The sequence below is a fragment of the Echinops telfairi genome, unplaced genomic scaffold (genome assembly GCF_000313985.2).
Source record: "Echinops telfairi isolate 266 unplaced genomic scaffold, ASM31398v2 ScPeMD7_23;HRSCAF=83, whole genome shotgun sequence".
NCBI lineage: Eukaryota > Metazoa > Chordata > Mammalia > Afrosoricida > Tenrecidae > Echinops > Echinops telfairi.
In genome coordinates this window covers 41,963,621-41,986,356 of record NW_022103920.1, presented here as the reverse complement: position 1 = coordinate 41,986,356, position 22,736 = coordinate 41,963,621, and the positions used below count along the sequence as shown (strand labels likewise).

General features: G+C 41.8%; 1 protein-coding gene across 2 annotated transcripts in view; it reads right to left on the bottom strand.

The window, feature by feature from the left end:
• The window catches only part of RELN (reelin), a 549,393-nt gene that overhangs the window by 464,130 nt on the left and 62,527 nt on the right, over positions 1-22,736 (bottom strand). For both annotated transcript variants that reach the window (XM_004702602.2, XM_004702603.2), the window contains exon 2: positions 5,241-5,351. In XM_004702602.2, the coding sequence (XP_004702659.1) occupies positions 5,241-5,351 (111 nt within the window). The remainder of the gene's footprint in view (positions 1-5,240; positions 5,352-22,736) is intronic.

The window sequence follows — 22,736 nt, the reverse complement described above, 5'->3', positions numbered from 1 at the left end:
GAGATCATTAAGGTCCATAATTTTAACACAATTTAAAATGTAACATTGAAAATATTGAATTTTGTGTAATAAACTTATGTATTACAAATATGACATGATACAACTGGATGTAAGGGGAGTGGGGAGGGGGGAGTCTAGATAGAAAATATTCATTACATTTCCCAAAGCGTAGATTTCATCAAAAAATCTTGCCGTTTTAAAAGTTTTGTAATGTAGCAAATTATTGGACCTAGGGTGCCTGAGAATTACAGAAAAAGAAGTGACACAAAGAAAATTACAAAAGATTAGGAGGAAGAACTGTTAAAATAGCTGATGCATTAGCTAAGCAAATTATCTAGGCATTCTGTAACACAAAGGTTTACTTTGCATAAGATCTAGCCATTATAAGCGTGGCTGCTATTTTTCAGTACTGCAAACCCAATTCTCAGGTTTCAGAGCCAGAATGCTAAAAATTGAGTAAAATCTCTAGGTTTGGAAGCCAGAACACTAAATATTGAGTAAAATGCATTTCAGCCCCTGGAAATGGAACAATTTTGTACAAAAGGATATTCAAATAGCTCTTCATTTAGCAACCACAATAAGCCTGCAAGATTTACATGATTGAGCTGGAATTCAAAGCCAAGGACCGAGAGGGGAGCATTTCTTTCTTTCTTTCTGGGATGCCCAATGAGATATCCATAATTAAACATCACACTTCCCTAGGGCAGCATGTTTTCTTACATTGACAAGCAAAATGAGGTATTTCAAATCATGCATTTCTGGCTTACAATCATCCTTAGCATAGCTATTGTTTTAATGTATTTCTGGCTATTAGGCATTTGTCTATTTTTGGTCAGTGAGGCATATATTTTAAACAATTCTGGTTTTGCATAAAAGACTAGCTATGTTGGTAGAATTACATTATAAATAGCATCTTAAGAATAATTATAGCCTATTTTGGCTGGTCATATACACATTCTATATTCAAAGGACAGTAGATGTAAGTGTAGAGTAATCCATACAATTAAAATTAAGGAGATAAAAACTTTCAGAAGAAAAAATACTTTTAGAAGTAGGAATACTTCTTTAAACTTTGCAGTATTTGTCACAGCCTGTTAAGCATATCACACGCTAGTCTCTCCCAATTTGCTGGCGAAATGCCAAACAAATCATGTTTGCTTAACATACCATCAAAAGTCGCAGCCGAATATTACATATTCAGTAACTCTTTTGTTCGGTATCAAAGAGTTGACACGTTATTTCAGTTTGATCTTACTAAAACTACCGAACTACCAAAACACAGTAACTCTTAAAGCTTACCTACTTTCTATCTAACCAAATTAGATCTCTTTCATTTCCTTTTTAAAATTTAAAGAATATGCTCAACCTAATACCAAAGATTAATGGAGTCATTTCCCAAAGTGACCATTTTATCTCAAAGGAATTTATTTCCTGAATTCTATTCAAAAAGCTTACTTTTTAAGATTAAATCTGTTCAACGATAGTCAGGTATATCTATCATGTTTTGTTTGGGGACTTACTAGCAACCACTATCACAGATAAACACAAAGGTATTTGGAACTTCATAAAGTTCTTGCCTCTCTACATCCAGACAAAAATCATGGTATGAAAATGGTAGTAGCCTAGTGGGAGAAGGAACATTTATTATGGAAATCAAGCTACCAACGATGGGCTGTGCCCACACTCAGAAAGCTCTTAAACCCATCAAATCAGCAATACGGGGTTGATAGGAGGCTAAATCCAATTCAAGCTAATAAAAATACATACTCATCCCAGTGACAACTGCCTAGATATGCAAACCCAATGCTGCTTACACAATCAAATCGAGTTTCAAAGCCACTGTAGAAAGGTCCTGATGCTTGAGTATCATAAATAATTTCTAACAATTTCATTCTTTGGTTTTTTTTATTATTAAAAGATCATTTTATTGGGGGCTCTTACAATCCACGTATCAATTGTGTCAGGCATATTTGTTCATATGTTTCCATCATTCTTTTCTAGACATTTATTTTCTATTGAGCCCTTGGTATCAGCTCTGCTTTTATGCCTCCCCCACCCTCATGATCCCTTGATAGATTACAAATTATTATTATTTTCATATCTCACACCGACCGCTGACTCCTTCCCCCATGGTTTCCGTTGTTCTTCCCCCTGGAGGGGTGTGTGTGGTTATGTGTCCATCATTGTGATCGGATCCCCCTTTCACCCCTCCTCACCACCCCCTTTCCCCTTTTGGTATCACTATTCACATTCCTGTTCCTGGATTCCGTGTGCCGTGAGCTCTTATCTCTTATCGTTAAGGCTTTCTAGCAAAAAGCTTGAGGTGATATGATGTGCATTAAATGAGTTTTCAAAATATGTTTACAACATAATTATGAATGATCATCAATGGTTATCTTCAACTAAAGCCCCCAAATTGACAAATGATACATACTTTCATCACTCAAGTCCTCTCAAACGATCTAGATCTATAAGCTCAAGATTCATTCCACTTGAGAACTATTTTTTTCTCTCTCCCCAATCCCTAAGGAATTACATAAAACTCCTGGACTAAAGGACACCAGCTGCTTCAGTTATCAAGCTTTATAATTTTGGGTTAGCTCATTTGATTGTGTGCTTCCTGGGTGCTAATTGCTTTGCATAAATCACCTCATCTAATGTTCACAGCTACCCAACATCTTTTGAGGCAAGCACGATTATCATGACTATTTCACAGAGGTAGACCCTTAGCCCTAAAGAGGGAAGTGACTTGGCTGGGGCATAGAACGAGTAAGAGGTGGAGACAGGATCTGCAGGCGTGACTGCACAGCCAGGAACTCTTATCCTTCTACACAAGGTCTCTTACTGAAGCCTGTGCCATCCGGCGCCCGGGTTCCTTCTGTGCTTTGCCTTAGTGGGGTCACTATCAGAGAAGACTCTTCCTGCATCCTCCCCTGGCTTCTGTGCTGACCCCAGAGTCACCTCTTAAAGGAACGGCTGGTAGAGTCATCAGCCTAAAAACCACAATAGTTTTACCCTCCTTTAGTGAAAAAACAGAAACACACAAGATCCCAACTAGCTAGCCCTTACCTGCCTCCTCTAGTTTCCAGGTCCAGCCCCGCATCCCAAGGTTTTCTTTCAGTTCCTCAGAGAGTTCCTCAGCTCTCAGCCTGTGTCTTTGGGAAAGCTGTTCTGTCAAGGATGCTGATTCCCACCATCCACAGACCCCGAGCTAATTAGCTCTTAGCCATCCTTCAGATCTCAGCTCCAAGGTCACTCCTTCAGGACTGTACTCCACTCACCGCAGACTACATCCAGTCTTTGCTATATCCTTCCTCAGCACTCAGTGCATTTCTTTGCTAACTTCTACAGTCATATCGTTATTTAATGAGCACCTCTCTCCGACTAGACTCGTGGCTCTCAAACTTTAGTTTGCATTGAAATGGCCTGGAGCATTTGTTTAAAAAAAAAAGATCTCTGGGTCCCAAGCAGCGAGGCCTCAAATTCTATAATAATAAGCTCTCTGGTGACACTCCTGCTGCTGGACTTGCAGCTGGTCCAGTGCAGTGGTCCTCCCCTTGGCTAACATGGCCCTCACCTGGAGAGTTTTACAAATGATCAGCGCCCAATCCTGACCCTCCAGAGGTTTTCACGTGATCGGGCTGGAGCGAAGCCCAGCGCAATTTGTCCAAAAGTACTGCATTAGACCAGTTGTCAGTGGGTCTGCTCCAGCTCACGGTGGATCCAGGCATTTCAGAGACAGATAGAAAGTTACACAGAAAACAGCCGGTAGTGAGTATTTTCGGTGCTCCCCGGGGGTTTTCAGTGGCTGAATATTCCAATGTAGACTAGCAGGTCTCCCTTCCAAGAGGTCAGGGGGAGGACTCAAACCTTCAACCTTTTGGTTAGCAGCCAAATGTGTCAGCCATTTGAACTACCTTGAGACTCCAAACAATACAGACTTACACGAAAGAAAAATGTGCATTTACCTAAACTTCAAATGTAGCTGTCTTGTCTTTCCAGGTGCAAAATCTGTCAACCCTACTTAGGGGTCTCGTTCTAATAGAGCAGCTATTGTATCATATATTTATTTCTTATATATGTGATTGTGAGCTGATTTTTGCTCTCTACAGGGAAAAAGTAGCCTGGAAGCCAGAGGAATTTTTTCCAATGATAATCAAGACTTATAATATGCTACCAACAGATTGTAATATCTTATCTGATCTCTCTTTAACATGGGGCAAATTCTCAATGGTCAAATAATTTAACGTGATGATTAAAAGACTTCCGGTTTCCTTTAAGTTCTGAGGCGATGGTCTCACCTGAGGGAAGCAGAGTGGTGACTCAGCATCCACGTGTGTTTCACATCAATCAGGGAGCCATATGGACACAGAGGACTTACACGAAAGAAAAATGTGCATTTACCTAAACTTGACACAGATGCCCTTTCACAGATCAGTGTAGGTAAAAACCCTTTAGTTACCACCATAAAAATAAGACTTCGACACATGCCTGCCTTTGATCATGCAAGTCTATCACACAGTGGTGCAGGACGTCCAGGGGCAAACTTTCCCGCTTTAAAGTACAAGCAATGATCTCATGTCTTACATAAATGAGTACTCTAAATTTATATTTTTGATGCTGTGGTGGTGGTCCTTAATCTCAGCTTGACATGTTTACAGCATGATGGGGAAAGTAGAGATTTCCAAGCTGAGATTCCTTTGGAAGTAGTGGCCATCAGGCAGCCTTCTGCCTCCTCACCTCTGCCTAGCTGACCTGCCAGGGCTCTGACTGAAGACCAATTGCCCCATGTAGATGTTTTACGTATTAAGCACTTAATAGAATTTAGACCTTTTAATAAATATCACTGTCTTTAACGTTCTGCAGTGCTTACTTGACACATTTAATTTGATGACTTTCACCCACCACAGGGTTTTAAGAACTGTCTAAAGGGGTGGGTTACTGAATTGCCACCTGGGCATCAGAGTGAATTCTAGAAACCTAAACAGCAGAGGATGAAAATATACACAAACACCACAGAGCCAAGGGAGCAGCAGCGGTAAACTGTGAGGTCACAGCTGATGGCACATTTACTCTACTTATTTCAACGCACCCCAAGTCCAACACGCAACAATCTTTCAGGATATTTTCCCTGAAATGCTAAATGCGTTCATCTTTTATAAGCAATTTTTCCCCAAAATATGATTGGTAGCTGTATAAAATAGCCACAATTACTGGTTCATTAGGTCAGGGTAACTTACCAAATCCGAAAGCGCTGGATCCCGCAATGCTCTGGGAAGCCTGGACACTTGTAGATGTGTACAGTCCTGTCACCAGCAGGCCATCAAAGAAGGTGCTTGTTGAAATTGTCACTAAAATGGGAGACAGAAAAAGCAACCTCAGTCGGAAGAATGAGTTACAGGTCTGCAGTGTCAGACATTATCAAAACAATCTTTACTCATTATTAACAAGTTATTTCTATCTTCCCCTTATTTAGTGTTTTCTCTATTTTAGAAACTATGGAGGGACAAAACGCAGCTCAGAGATGTGGAATCTATAATTGCTGGTCTTGAGTTTAGGGCGTCGGTTCTACCTCTCCACATTCATTGACACAGTGCTCATCTATGTAAAAATAAAATCTGCACACGTCTGTCTTCAGCGATCATGTCGGGAAGGTGGGTATCATGAAATGACCGTTTAGCTGAGCAAGGTGCTCTTGTATTAAGGGAATGCGCATGAGGAGGCCCAATGTCCACCTGCCACCCTACTACTAAATATATGCACATAGGTCCATTTCCCCCATAATCTTAAATATATTTATATATGTACATGTCTATATTTAGGCTTCTATGTATGCCCTTTGCCTCCTACTTCTTTCCTCTATTTCCTTACATTTTCCTCCTGACCCATTACCATGTTCAGCCTTCATTCTGGTTTCAGTAATTCCTCTCAGTTACCTTGCCCTTGGTCACTTCCTACCAGTCCTCTCATCCCCTCTCTACCATTGGTTTTGAACCATTTGTTGTTCCCTTGTCCCTAGGTTGGCCAACCCTCCTCCCTTTCCCTACCTCCCACACACCCATGTCCCTCTGGGGCCATTGGTCCCTTTATTTTCTTCTCACATTTTTTTTTGTCCAGCTTGTAGGCAAACAAGAGGTCATCTAGCTCGGAAACAACAAAGCCCACAAAGAAGAAGCACACAAACCTGTGTGAACACGAGGTGTTGACGGGATCAGGTAGCAGACACCAAAGAACAAAAACCATCATTGTGTGACCACCATCCCCATATAAACGCTGAAGACGAATGTGTGCATAAGTAAGTGTTGTGAAGAAGGCTGATGGTGCCCGGCTATCGAGACCTATAGCGTCTGGGGACTTAAAGGCTTGAAAGTAAACAAGTGGCCATCTAGCCCAGAAGCAACAAAGCCCACATGGAAGCAGCACACCAACATGTATGATCATGAAGGGCCAAAGGGACCAGGCTTCAAATACCAAAGATGGGGGGGGGGGAGGATCATATCATCATCAATGAGGGTGGCGTGTGATGGGGACCCAATACCCATCTGTAGACAACTGGACATACCCTGCAGAGGGGTAGTAGGAAGGAGATGTGTCACTTAGGGTTCAGTATAGCAATAATGAAACCCACAACCTTCCTCTAGTTCTTAAACGCTTCCTCCCCCCAAATACCATGACCCCAATTCTGCCTTGAAAACCTGGTTAGACCAGAGGATGCACAGCGGTACAGATGGGAACTGGAAACGCAGGGAATCTAGGACAGATGAACCCCTCAGGACCAGGGGTGACAGTGGTGATACCAGGAGGGAAGGGGGGGGGTAGAAAGGGGGAATTGATCTCAGGGATCTACATATAACCTCCTCTCTGGGGGATGGGCAGCAGAGGAGTGGGTGAAGGGAGACGCCGGGCAGTGTAAGATAAGATATAATAATAATCTATAAGTTATTAAGGGTTCATGGGGGAGGGGGAGGAGGTTGGGGAGGAAGGAAAATGAGCTGATTCCGGGAACCCAAGAGGAAAGCGAATTTTGGGAATGATGAGGGCAACAAATGTATAGGTGTGCTTTACACAATTAATATATGTATTGTGATGAATTGTATGAGCCCCAATAAAATGATTACAAATAAATAAATAAATAAAATCTGAAAACAACACAGTATTGAGTAGATAGCTCTCCCTCCTTCCCTCCAAACCCCTGAAAGTGGTGTAAGGCATTGCTGGAGTTTTGGCATTATGTTGAGATCTATCTTATCTATCTATTTATTTATATGTATGTTACGTATTTTTAATTGATGTGTCCCATCCTGTGGGAAACAAACTTACATGGGCTGAAAGAACAGTGAGATGCACTATGTTTTCTTTTTGTCAGTTTGAATTTCATAGATGGGTTCCCTGAAGCTCTCAACAAAAGTGGACTAATATGCATGAAGACAGGCGGCTCTTTTCTCCTTGTGAACCAGAAAGACCAGCCATCACACATTTTGATTTCAGAGCAACGTCTACAGAAGGCATCCAAGGGATTTTATACCAGAGAATCAGGATATTCCTGGGAAGAGAGGGATCAAATTAAACGTGTCTGTATGAGCCCCAGGTTTTTGTAACAGTTCATTTTCTTCACCACCTAAAACTGATCATCAGTTCCTCGTTGGCATTGTGCTTGCATTGACGTTCTGTTCCGGAGAGCAAGATGATGATTTTTACGAAAGAATTCGGAAGGAAGTCATAACCTGATTGTCCTTGTGTGCAACCGTGGGCTCTCACTGTGTGTATGGAAGGATGTGCACCAAAATGCGTGACGAATAAAGAGCATGACCGTGGAAGCACATCAAGTTTGGTGAGAAGGCTTACATTCCAGGAAATCTAGGGACTAGACTGGGTGTCCTCAGTATCTATGACGATGTACCACTACAGCACATCTATCATAGACTAGCATAGCACCATAAGACACCAAAAATGGCACTGGATGTTGGTATAAATCGCCTTCACATCCCTTAATAGAAAATAATAGCTACAGTTATGAGAGTTGGGCATCGAGGCAAGTGGTTTACAGGTATTATGTCATTCAATTGTCAACCCATCTCTATAAAGCAAGTACTATTACTACTCCCAGCATGCAAACGAGGAATGCATAGCACAGGAAAGGGAGTAAGACAGCAACAAATAGGATGTTGTAAAAGTTAAAATAGATAAATAAAAAATTACTTTAAAGCAGATTTCCTTAGTACACGGCAGAGCAGATCAATACCAAAAGACCTGAAAGGCTAGCCAAAGAGAGATGCAGAGACACCTCAGTTCTCACCTGGTGTATGTTTACACAAATTACTTCAAGAAAAAGACCCCTTGTTAGACACTGATTGACTATACTTCTCTGCTTGCTAGAGTTTGGAATTTAAAGTATTTGGGGGGAAGGAGGGAGGGATTGGAATCTGCACTGGAATAGATGTTGCTTTCTGAAATGCTGTCGAACAAACATATGTAATGTACAACCCATGTGAACTGCAAACCGGCCTCTTTCTTTAAAAAAGAGGAAATGTAACCCAGACTCTTAGGGGATTTAAGGCATCTTCTGATTCCCAAGGTCCCCTTTCCTCAGGCAGAAAATGAGTCTAATTTCTGTACTTAAAAACCATCTGACACAGTTTGGATTTCCTGTTAGTCTGTGGGAGTTTCAGAAGGCCTCCAGCCTACACCGGTTTTCACTAGTGAACAATGAGCAGTAGGAGCTGGCATGCTGAAACCTTTACAACCAGGAGCTTTGACACTGAGAGTCCTTTAGGAACATGCTACTCTCTGCCTTTTCCCTCAAAAGCTCCTACTTGATCTCTGCTGTCTCCGTAAGACTGTCAATGTTTTCTTTGGCAGTTCCAGGGATCGAGGGCCCTCTGGTGACTTGATCACTGACTGCCAGTGCTCTGCAGTGATTGATGCGTGTATGCCTCTGGGTTATCACCCCCCACCCACCCACCTACCCCTGGCCCCAGGAGACAGTGCTTTCCCCTTGAGGCCTGTCTCTAACCTTCTCCTTTACTATCTTCCTGAACTTTCTCCACCAAGCTTCATTAGACCCAAGTTGCACTGCCTTACTCTGTGTGACCTAGCCTGGCATATTCGCCACTACTCCACTGAAATGTGCTCTTCAAGCACTCTTTTAGCTCCTCTGATAGCATAGTGGGTTATGTATTGGCCTACTAAATGCAAGGTCAACAGTTCAAATCCACCAGCTGCTTCACAGGAGTAAAATGAGACTGTCTGCCCCAGTAAAGATCAATCGTCTCAGAAACTCACAAGGGCAGTTCTACTCTGTCCAATAGTGTCACTGTGAGTTGAGAATGACTTGTTGACAGTGAGTTTTGAGGGAGTCTTAGTCTGATAAAAAGTTGGAGGGGAAGAAATCGTGTAGCCCTGATGGCACAATGGCTGAGCAGTCATCTGCTGGCTGAAAGGTCTGTGGTTCACACATGCTCAGCTGCTCATGGGAGAAAAAAGACCCGGAGATCTGCTCCCATGAATGCACGCAGCCTTGGGAACCCTCCAGGGCAGCCCTGGCCTGCCTTGCATAGTCCCTGAGTCTGAACGGAGCTGGTGGCACACACATGTCATCCCAGCTCATCGTGTGCAGCCGCCAAGTGGCCATCATCCAGGCAGTTGTAATCTTTCTGCTAGCAAAAGAACGGTTTAAGATGAAGAGAAAGTTCACTCGGCACTAAGGCGGCTCACGATAAAGCTCACATTTTGGAATGTAAAATCATTTTAATGCGTGAACTCAGAAGAAATTTTACATCTTTTGACGTTACCGTAACAGTTGGTCCAATGATGAGCCTGATAAACTAAAAGGAAAGAAGAAAGATCCTGTCTGCTATTTATAAGAAATAAGCTTCAAATAATAACAGGGACATATGAAGGTAAGTCAAAAAGTACAGCCACAAAAGCATAGAAGCGTTTATGAAACGTACCAAAATGTGAAGTTATTGTTTCTCAACATATCCTTCATTTTGGTCTATATACTTCTTTTTTTTTCCTTTTCATACATTTTACTTTTTCTTTTTTTTTAAATCATTTTATCGGGGGCTCATACAACTCTTATCACAATCCATACATACATTAATTGTGTAAAGCACATTTGTACATTCGTTACTCTCATCATTCTCAAAACATTTGCTCTCCACGTAAGTTAAAAAGCTAGAGGGGAAGCAGTATTGTAAATGCAGTTAGGAGATCAAAACTAAAGCACCAACAAATGCATGAGAAGTTAGATGACAGGAGAGACTGCTACAAGGGTCACTAGGGTCAGAATCAACCCAATGGCACTAACAACAACACTAAGTGACTGACATAGAAGCACCGGTTCAACTCCAGCTCGGCACCCTTGTACGTGTCAGAATAAACGCTGCTCCGATGGACTCTGGGCCTCCACTCAAGTACTCCCTCGATGCAAGAACCCTTTGTTCTATGAAACTGGCATTCCACGATGCTCACCTTCCTGACACAATGGCTGAAGACAAAGCAGGTGCATAAGCAAATGTGGTGAAGAAAGCTGATGGTGCCCGGCTATCAAAAGATATAATGTCTGGGGTCTTAAAGGCTTGAAGGTAAACAAGTGGCTGAGAAGCAACAAAGCCCACATGGAAGAAGCACACCAGCCTGTGTGATCATGATGTGCTGAAGGGATCAGGTTATCAGGCATCAAAGAACAAAACATCATATCATTGTGAATGAGGAAGAGTGCGGAGTGGGGACCCAAAACCCATCTGGAGGCAACTGGACAGCCCCTTCTGGAAGGGTCACCAGGAGGAGACGAGCCAATCAGAGTGCAGTGTAGCAACGATGAAACATACAACCTTCCTCTAGTTCTTAAATGCTTCCTCCCCCTCACTATCATGATCCCAATTCTACCTTGCAAATCTGGCTAGACCAGAGGATGTACACTGGTACAGGTGGGAACTGGAAACACAGGGAATCCAGGGCGGATGATCCGTTCAGGACCAGTGGTGAGAGTGGCAATACCAGGAGGGTGGAGGGAGACTGGAGTGGAAAGGGGGAACAGATAGCAGGGATCTACATATAACTTCTTCCCTAGGGGACAGACAACAGAAAAGTGGGTGAAGAGAGATGTCAGACAGTGTAAGATATAACAAAATAATAATTTATGAATTACCAAGGATTCATGAGGGAAGGGGGTGCGGGGAGGGAGGGGGGAAATGAGGAGCTGATGCTAAGGGTTTAAGTGGAGAGCAAATGTTTTGAGAATGATGAGGGCAACGAATGTACAAATGTCCTTTACACATTGGTGTATGTATGGATTGTGATAAGAGTTGTATGAGTCCCCAATAAAAAAATTTTTTAAAAGAAGAAGAAGAAGAAGAAGAAAGCTCTGCTCTACAGAGTTTTTGATGATTTCCCAGGAGTTCAGTTCCAGGTCTTTCTTCTGAAATGTCTTTGCGTGAACTCAAACCTCCAATCTTCCAGTTAGCAGTGCAGCCTGTCAATCATTTGTACCACCAAGGACAACTTACGTACACAGAACATATCCTTACATGTGCATATCTATCCAATACATGTAGCTAGGACAGACTAGAAGAGCCCTGTAGGACAGTGGTGATGCGCTGGGCTGCTAACTGCAAGGTCAGCAATTCAAAACCACCAGCGGCTCTTCGGGAGAAAGACAAGAGTCCCAATCCCATCAAAGTCACCCTCTCAGAAACCCATGGGGCAGCTCAACCCTGTCCTAGAGGGTCACTATGAGTTGGCATCGACCCCTGGCAGGGAGTTTGGTTTAAGTTTTAAGTACCTATTGAGTACTTACTATAGAACAGAACCTATGTAAGTGTTATTGCTATTACAGAAAGGCAAAAACAAAAAAAACCTAGAACCAATTCTCTTTTGGAAAATTGAAGTCTTGTTATATTTTCCCTACGAAAATATATTTATTTATTATATTCTGTATTTATCTGAGTTTCTACCCATTTTAGCAGTTGTACGTAAGTTGAAATGTGGCATCACTATGAGTAAAACCTACCCTTCATCTGCTTCAGAGACTGTGATAGGTAGGTTTATTGTGCCAACTTGGCCAATAAACGCACGTGGGATTAATAAGGTTGCCATTTAATTGAAGGGCAGGGAGATAAATGGCTCGGCGAGCCCTGCCTGTCTTATCTCTTGCTCTTTGATGATCGACCCAGTGTGCGGCTGCCTTAGCTAGTTCTCTACCTCAACTTGCAAGCTACACTACCTATGGGACACCTAACCCATGGACTGTGTCACTATAGTTTAAGGTTCCTTCAAGACTTGCTTTGCCACACTGCTAGTGTATATATACATCACTTGATCTGGGGGACTGTCAAACCATCATCTGGCTGACTGTTGGTGACCTGCCCTGCTGTCTGATGCCTGTGGCCGGACTGCCTGAATTGCTCTACAGAAGACTCAGCTGTCTGCTTCCTTGACTTGCACCCAGCAGCCCTCGTGAGTTGAAGGACTTCCAGTGTATTAACTGTCTCATGGAAGTGAGTTGCATTTGTGAGAGCCATTTGTACTGGTTTGTTGACTAATTGGCTGTGTATTTCTTATGTTATGTATACATATAAAACCCTAAGTGTCCTGGTTTTGTTTCTCTCAAGAACCCTGCCTAACACAGAGACCAAAGTCTTATGAGCAATCATCAAACAATTTGATGGCTAGATATACAATTACTTGATATCCATTTACACAATGTAGTCTGCCATGGAACTACTTCTATTCATGGTTTCAATTTTTTCAAGGTAAAATTTAGACTCCTTTTGTCTTAGTGTAAAAGTTTTTACTTTTCATAGTTTTGCATTAAAAAATTACAAACAGAACTAGCTGTGTTAATTACAATAAAAGAGAAAACAGTATCAATACTATGGATCGCTGATGAATTCTGAACACAACAGAATATTTTCGTAGGGAAAATATAACATGTATACGGTTCCATGTAAACAAAAAGCAAATGTCTCATCCAATCACACTAGTTTCTCATTCACCAAGCATCGTTTGAATTCTGTTTCAGAAGTTTTATCCATAGACTGAAGTCCTGAATTGTCAACACAATCATCTTCACTCTCAGGTTATGATCACAGTCGATCTCCCAGTCACACTTCCCCATTTCAGCTGAACACACCTTTTGTTCCAGTCAAACCAGAGAACATTCTCTACTACCCAGATCCTTGACTGTGTTTCCAGGGTTTGCACACCTTGAATGACTTGCTCCCATGGAGCATTCGTCACCCCTCTAGCATTCATCAAACATAAAATAACTAAGAACACCGGGTTGCTAGAGAAGGACAAGTGTTCTTCATAAATATATATGGAGATGAATAATCTCCATAATGGATATGGATATTAATAAAAGTCTCTCTTGAAAGGAAAGCAGAAAGTGAGAAAGAATGCAGCCTTTTAACTAAATTTTCTTCATTTTATGTTTTGAAGATGACACACTCACAAATCTAAAATGTCAGAGAAAATTTTGGCTGGGTTTTCACACTGAACGCTAACCGAGCTTCTTTCACAAATACGGACGTCTCAGTATGAATGCATACACGGACATATTTTAGGTACACACAAAATTAATCTTCTGATAATTTTGTCACTGAGACACCTTACACCATTATCCTTCCTATGAAGTTACTCTGCCATTTCCTCAAATAAAAGAATAGGATCAAAAGGCTGGAAGGTTGTAAATATCTCGCCCACATCTGTGTTAAACTGGCAATGAGCTTAGCACCAGGAGTCCATGAATAGGGATTGCTGGGCTGTGACAGCAGAATGGAAACATGATGTAGGACACAATTCAATTCTTATCAGTGGCTCAAAGAGTACCTCTGCCTTGAAATGACTAATTATAGAGTCAGTTATCATCTATTATTGCTTCTATTAACCGTTCCCAACAAAGCCCTAAGACCGTTCTTGCAGAAAATCACTGTAAGATGAAAGTCTGCAAGAAAATAAATTTAGACATTTACTGCTGTTTGCATTTCGTCCTAAAGCTTCTGGCCTACAAATGCTCTATGGTCCATTAAATTTTTATCACTTCAAATGTATTCCATTACTACTTCACACAAGAAAACTCTTAATGTGTGTAGAGAAGAAAACGTACAATATTTGAAATCATGTTTCTGTATGTGTTTTTATTCAAAAAGCATAAGAAGGCAGTAAATTGTAAAAATGGTGAAATTAGTGTTTAAGTGTTAGTAGTGGTACACTGGTTACGGCATTCCTATTTCATAATTTTCTATGTTTTGAAGATGACAAACACCAGCAGAATCTAATATTTTTCAATATTAAAAAGATGCCACGTCTTGCCTCATGAACAAACCTTGTTTGCCTTTTGAATACTAAACAGATTAAATAGCCCGAGGAACAAACATATTACTCTGAAAATGAAATAAACAGTATATTTGCTGCGAAATTTCATCACTAGTGTGTTCCACCAGCGATTCTTCTTTAAAGTGCCACTAGCTCTGGGTACCGCTAAATAGAGAACAACTAAAAACCCATTATAATTTACATCAAAAAGCTCCTATCAGAGCAGGACTCCGGAACTACTTCTCATTACATCCATTAATTCCATTAAGATGTGGCTTTATATGGTTTTCAAATATGAAGTTGAGTATTTTAATAACAATCCTAAACCAGTAAGGGCAAAGGAAATAAAATCCCCATCAACATGGACAAGAAAGACCTGGAGGTCAAGAATCACTGAGGGAGGACATGAATCCACAATAGTAAACGGAACCCAGGGACTGTAAATAACCAAAATAACACAAGTGGGAGGCTTTCACAAGCAAATGCATTCTCTCTCAGTTTAGGAGACTCTCCAAAACATTTACTGCATCAAGTCCATTCTAACTCATTAGGTTGCCAAGTCAAGAGGCAGGGTCTCTCTCTCTGTTGTGTTGATTCTAAGGGAATAATCCTGGTGGTCTTGAAACATCTGTATCCATGGCTCCGGCCATCCTTGGAAATCTACATGGGTTCCTGGCATCTTTGCCTGAGTCTAGGAGGTCCTTAGCTCAGGGACCCCAGATCCAAAGAACCTTCCACTCGGGGCTCTACTTTCTTATTGGTAATGAGCTCTCTTCTCTCTTGTAAGAATTAGAAAATGATGTAGGCTGGACCCCAGGGAAACTCCCTCACATCAGATCAGGCTGTGAGCAACGGTGTTACATCCCTCCCTACTCCTGCCGCATGACCATAATAAACATAACCTCCTCCTCTTGAATATAACCTAAACCTGCCTCCTGAATTACAGGCAGAGATTATGATTTATAACACATAAGACTATTACATTAGATCACACCAAGGCGGGCAGCCATACAATATTGAAAACCCTGGCCTAACCAAGTGGACACATCTATGGCAACACAATCAAATCCATGGCAAACTATGAACAATCGACCCTCTGTTGGGGGTAAAGAGATCAACAACCAACAAAAGGGCATGATCAGGGAAATGCTGCCTGCTTCTCATAGTCCCCTATCACTCGCTAGAGTTGCACCTCCTCACCCCCCTTGCCTGCTTCCAGGTGGCTGGCTTACATCAGTTTTGCAGGGGTAGTGAATTATTTATGTGGCTCTTCTAGCGAAAATGTCTAATTCCCACTAGATGATCATCCCTGAAAGGGTCTGGTAAGAAGGTGCGGGGAAAATACACCGGTGCACTATTGTGAACAGAATTTCCTGGAATGTCATCCTGTTGTTAATGAAAGGAGCCCTGGAAGAAGCAGGTGGTAGGATTTCACAACCAGTAAAGCCAGGAGTGGAGCATGACCTCTGGACCCCAGATACCTGCACAGTGAACCTCCTGGGTCCAGAGACAGCTAATAATGCCCTGAGGACATTTATTAGCAGACCTGGAAGAACTCTATAACGTGTCCTGATAAACAACTATCCTGATTATTTCTCTGTGGCATTACAATTTGGTTAACTTCCTTACAAACCCTTTAATTATGAATTGAATCTGTAAGTTCAATATTGCCTTTGCAATTGATATTGGAGATCAAGTTTAAAAAATTAATAAACCTAACTGCCACGGAATTTATTCTAATTTACAGTGACCCCACAGGGCAGGGTAGAACTGCCCCTGTGTCCTATGGTTTTCCCAAACTGTTTATCTTTATAGAAATAGAAACCCTCATTTTTTACAATACAAGTGCCAAGAGTCTGTTCCCTTCAGAGTTATCTACACCTCTTTAATAACAACAATAATTATAAGAACAAAGCGGTATTTGAGAACTATGTACCAGCTACTCTTCTAAGTCTTCATAGTTGTGAACTGATGTAATCCTTTCAGCCTCCCTATGAGGTCACTACGACGATTAGATCCTTTGTAACCATAAGAAGGACGGACTAAAGGGAGATGAAGTAAGGCCAAGTTAAGTGGCATGCGAAAGGAGTCTCTGAGAAATGGAAGCCATGGTCCCAGCCTGGATGAGCGACCTTCACTAAAGTCCAGGAGTGTGCCTTTCCAAGAAGTTCTGAGGGGGTGGTGCGACTTAATCTTCTCTTGCAAGGTAACAGTATAGTCAGACCATCACACCCATGCTCCAGATAGAGGAACACAGCCTCTTGGGAAGGAACCATGGGTGTCTAATAGTTAGGCTCCTAAATGCTAACAGAAAGGTTGATGTTTCTACAACCTTCCTCTAGTTCCTAAATGCTTCCTTCCCCCCCACTATCATGATCCCAATCTACCTTACAAATCCGGCTAGACCAGAGGATGTACATTGGTACATTTAGGAACTGGAAACACAAGGAATGCAAGGTGGATGATCCCTTCAGGTCCAGTGGTGAGAGTGGTGATACCAGAAGGGTGGACGGAGGCTGGGGTGGAAAGGGGGAACCGATTACAAGGAACTACATTATGACCTCCTCCCTGGGGGACGGACAACAGAAAAGTGGGTGAAGGGAGACATCGGACAGTGTAAGATATGACAATAATAATTTATAAATTATCAAAGGTTCATGAGAGAGGAAGGGGCGGGGAGGGAGGGGAGAAAATGAGGAGCTGATACCAAGGGCTCAAGCAGAAAGCAAATGCTCTGAGAATGATGATGGCAACAAATGTACAAAAGTGTATGACACCATGAATGTTATGTATGGATTGTGATAAGAGTTGTACAAGCCCCCAATAAAATGATTTTTTTTAAAAGGTTGATATTTTAAACCCCCACCCCCACCCCAGTGGTTCAATGGGAATAATACTTATATCGAGATTTGTTCCCATAAAGATTGCAATGAAGAAAATTCTATTGGGTTGTTCTACTCAGTGAGGTAGGATCCCTGTGAGTCAGATATTGGCTGAGCAAAACTTAACAGCCGTCTCCTGGGAGTCTGCTCGGTGGGCTGCTCCTCAGAATGAACTCAGATGGATGTCTGCTGTACTAACCCTCATCACAGCCCTTTATGACCATGATTACTCTCCCCCACACCCCCGTGCCACCCCCATGTTGCACAGATGTGTACTGGACCTTGGAGGGCAAAGCTTTCGTGCAGAAGCATTGGCCTCCAGGGAGGATGAAATGTAGTGGATGTCGGACTAAGATGAATATCCACCGTTAAAAGGTCAGAGCCCCCTATCAGCCCACTTCAGAGAGCAGGGGGAGAACGGCCTGGCACACACCCTCCTACCTTTGTCTTCACAGGCAGCTCCTCCCGAAGGAAGGAAGGGAAAGCTGAGCAGGATCCAGCAACTGTGACAAGTGCTGGGGACCCCATCACACATAAATGTGAGGATGCATGAAAGCATGAACCAGGGGCCAGAAAATGCTCTTCTCTGACGGGAAGGGTGGATGCAACATCTGTGAAACCCTATTCTGACACATTACAGATTCAGATGAACCACACCCCCATGCCTCTAAATCGTGTCTTCTGGCACCACCAGAAAGAGACAGAGATCCACTGCCATCTCTTCCTTTCCATCATCTTAGGAGATAAATGGGTGCCGTTAGGCTTTCTGCGAATGTATTATTTTACGATTAAGCTCTTTGGAAGGATATTTAAAAGAGAGCGTTCAGTGACACTAACGATTCCTGTTTCTCTGTCCTTTCACGTTGTTCGCACACAGGTATGCGTGCACACACAGAATTCCTTAAAGCAATAAGCCTTGGAGTAAAATCTCACATACCTTATTCAGGTGAAACACCTTCTCGCAAACTTAAGAGACAGACCTTTGCCAGAATAAAGCACCTGAAATGGGGTTCTGACTGATATTTTTGGAAGCCTCTTCAACATTTTCCATTCTAGTGCCTTGACTATAAAAAAGAAAAATACAATCTTACAATACTTTAGCCTCTTTCTAGTCTCAATTGCAGTTTGAACAGGAATGAATTTTTATCTGCTTTTGAGTACTATAATTTACCTCTGGGTTTTTTAAAATTCCATACAAAAAGATAAAACTTAACTTCTAACACCAAAAATCTTTATCTTCTTTATGAATGACATTTTATTATGTGATAAAGAGAACTCTCACCAAGAGTTACTGGCATGTGTGATTGGAGTCGGCCTTGTTTTTCATATGCTGCTTTTAGGTGAGCTTGGCTGCCACTCAGACACGAGACTTTCATATTGTTGGCCCTGCACCTGATGAATTATTAGAGTCACGCGACTAGGAATGGGATGTTCGGTTTTCAGCAGTTTCTATCCTTTTGTTCTTTCATTTTTGAAGGAAAGACTAGCATCTCTATAACTTACCATAACTTTTAAAAATTCAAAAAAACATTAGCCTTAAAAGAAAGCATTTTGTAAGATTTATTACCCCAAAACCTTCTAAAAGCCATTCTAAGATTTTTTTTTTCCCTCCTGAGGCATGGGTCTTAACTAAGTTTTCTCAGGCTGAGAAACATACCCTTAGTAGTTCTCACAAGCACATAATACAGATAATTACAATAAGCTATACAGGTAACTACAAAATAAGTACATATTTGAATTTTTTGCCAAAAAATAAGTGTTTTAAGCTCTTATGCAAACAAAAAGGCCTATCAATTGTTTTTGCTTCTATTATGCTGTCTTCTTATTTTTTAACATGAAGTATTCTCTGATGGCCCAAAAATATGTTTTTGACTGAGAACTGAAAAAAATTTTTGATGTCATGCAACAAATACCAGGGCACCTCCTCAGAGTGCTCCAGATGCTCACACGGATGCATGCTTTTGTTTCTCACTCAATATATCAGTAATATAACATTGCAAATTTTCAAAATAGTTTCATATTTGTAACAGCTGTGTGCTCATCCATGAACATGCCAAGCGTAATGTTACTGGTGTGCATGTGTATGTCGCACAAGTGTGTATTTTAGGGTTACAAAGTAACTCTGTTTCTTAAATGACTGAAACCACCTCAACAAAGATGGGACCCCAAAAGAGTTCAACTGACTGTAGCTATAACAGTATTACAATTTTAAAAGGATTTCTCTGAAGTGCTGTCACTTGGAGCTTCCATATGTTTATTTCAGTACACTTTAATTATAAGTAACTCTCCTAAAAATCAAAGAATTCGTTTAAATACACATGGGATCTATTACACATGTGGCATGCACATGGTTAAATTGACTATAAAACACTGTAATTTATCTATGATGAGAAAGCTCCCATTTACTCAGCAATCAGACCCAATTGTGTGTGTGTGTGTGTGTGTGTGTGTGTGTGTGTGTGTGTCTCCACACTCAACTCATCCATCCACCCCACAAGTATCTACAGAGTTCCCTCTGGTTAACCATCTGTATATGTTCATAGAAATCCACTGGATAACTGCTGCTGTCCGCTTTCAGGAGACTCTGCCGTACATGTTTTAACACCCAATTAATAAAATCCAAAGTTGCGAATGCGCCCATTGGAATTCACAAAATCATCTTCCATGAATGCGGTGGCAAGAATTGTCCGGTCTAGCACAGTTGCTCTTCAAAATAAGCTTTTCTTTAAAAATAGATTTTAAAAATCACAAAGTAATTTAAGTGGCTTTATATTGATAGATGGCATGTAATAATTATTAGTTAAATTATACAAGAAGGATGTAATGCATAGCTAAGTTATATAACATTAAGCTATCATTATATGTAAGAATTATAATATTTTCCTATGTGGAAAATGTCACAATATTTGACAACGTGGAACATAGTAAAATGAACTAAGATGTTTTTAACACTACATCTCCTGCAGTTTAGGATACACCTGCATTCTTCAATACAACCAGAGGACATTTCTACTAAGAGCCAGGATTATGAAAAACTCCAGGTGTGAACTACTGGCAGGAAATGGAATACTTTTTTGAAAATTCTCTTGATACCACTATACTTTTTAACAAAAGAGCTACTCTAGTACCTGTTTTCACTAGAGGAAAGGAATCTGCTGGGGTGCTTGCTGTTGGACAAAAGCAGAAAAGCGAAAGGGGTGCTGCTTCCGTTTTGCAGCAAGAGGGGCAAAACACCGTGCTCCTTCCCCCAGAACTCCACTCAGCAGCCCAGCCTCCAGCTGCCGTCGCTGTGAACTGTGCCTGTGATCACCCTGTGCTGGTGGTGCTTTTGGTTTTATGAAGGGGTTGTGTGGTATGAGCTGGGAGGTTACCATTAGGGTTTAGCAAGGCTCAAAGAAGGGTTCTCCTAGAATTTAAGAAATTAACTGCTTCTTCGCTTTCCACTAGCTATGTTGGCTTACAACAGGTTTCATAGGAGTGCTCTGTATTCGCATAGTGGAGTAAACGGTAGAGGGGAAAGCTGGCTGATTTGTCTTGGAAAGACTGTTTTAAATGAAAGGATTCTGTAAAGGGCTAAATATGCTTTGCAGCTGTGCCGGTCTTCATTTTCTGGTACAGGGTTGCTAGGCTTTAGCACATCCTAGCTGTGGGTTTGATTTTGTTTTTTGATTTTTAAGGACATTGATGTAAATTCAAAAGGTGCAGGCTTGCTTGATAGAAAACTAGAGTTGGGCGAAAGGCAAATTGACGTATACATTTTTAATAGACTTTTACATTTTGCTTCCAAGTATTTACATACAAAAATGCTCATTTATGATGTAGCTATAAACAGAATTTAAAATAGTTGAAATATCTATTCAATATGAGATTAATTCATATTCAACAACTGCCAACATGACTAATAGAATTATTATTCTTTTTAGTCAAAGAAGGGACAGTTGGTGGAACCATTAAGCAAACTAAATCATCCCAAGCATCATGTTACTTTTACAACTAAAACTTTGCAGCATCTGGAAAGCTTGTCAAAATTCTCATTCCTAGCCACCACCTCCAGCACCCTCTAGGCCTCCTACAGGTCTCCTGATTGGATAGAAATCAGGGAATCAGCATTTTTAACAAGCACCAAGTCCAGGTCAGAAGAGCCTTTGTGACACCATGGTTAAGCAGTCGGCTGTTAACTGAAAAGTTGGTGGCTCCAACCCGCCAGCCTCTCTGAGGAGGAGAGCTGTAATGGTCTGCTTCTGCCAAGATTTACAGCCTCCTCTGTCCTCGGGGCCACTATGAGTCAGGTTTGATTAGATGGTGCTGGGTTGCAGATCCCAAGCGAATTATTTATAGGGGTTCCTGGGATAATAGCCCAATTACAAGAAGCACCAGATTTATAACTCATGGGAAAGAGAATTTCCAAGGAAGATTTGAAGGCTCTCATCAATGAGGCTAAACTGGTCATTGGATTGAGACGGGACTGAGAACTTCAGTACAGTAAAAACCCACTCTGCCTTTCCTCGTGCTGAAGTTGCCTCTTAGTGCAAACAAACGGTGTTAAATGCGATGAGGACCTAACAGGACACCTGTTCTAGGAGAGCCCATCTGTGCCAGTGAGTCTTCTCCGGCCTGATCAGAACTCAAACGAACCCAGGATGCAGATGAGTAGCCAAAGCTGCAGTGGATTGGGGTGGGCACTAAAGAGCCACGTCAGAGCCCTGTGGTGACGTTCTTGGCAAATGAAGGCCACCTGATTGATGTGCAGTTCAATTTAGACTGAAGGCTGAGCCTTACAGCTTCATCAGTAAGTGCTTCAGACCATCCGAACTTCCAGAATTTACTCTGTTGGCCCACTTGGTTATGTATCGGGCTACTTACCACGAGGTCTGTGGTTCAAATCCACCAGTCATTGTAAGGTTAGAAAGATGGGGCTTTCTAGTCCTGTCAAGGTTTATAATCTCAGAAACTCACAGGGGCAGTTCTACTCTGTCCTACAGGATTGCTAGGAGTTGACTCAATGGCAGTGGGTTTGGTTTGGGTTTACTAATGCTCAAGTTAAATGACCTGTGGTTTCTGGAATCTGTATCATAAGAAGTACTTGTACTTTGGCTGCTCTAAACAGGAATATCGTCCTCAGGGCTTGGTGGGCCAGGATGTGTTCCACTCTCTCTTCCTCTCTATTTGCTCCTGTGCCCATCTGTAGGCAACTGGACATCCCCTTATAGAAGGGTCACGGGGAGGAGATGAGCCAGTCAGGGTGCAGTATAGCGCCTTTAAAACATACAACTTTTCTCTAGTTCTTTAATGCTTCCTCCCCGCCCATTAGCATGATCCCAATTCTACCTTACAAATCCAGCTAGACCAGAGGATGTACATTGGTACATATAGGAAGTGGAAACACAAGGACTCCAGGGCGGATGATCCCTTCAGGACCAGTGGTGAGAGTGGTGATACCGGGAGGGTGGACGGAGGCTGGGGTGGAAAGGGGGAACCGATTACAAGGATCTACATATGACCTCCTCCTTGGGGGATAGACAACAGAAAAGTGGG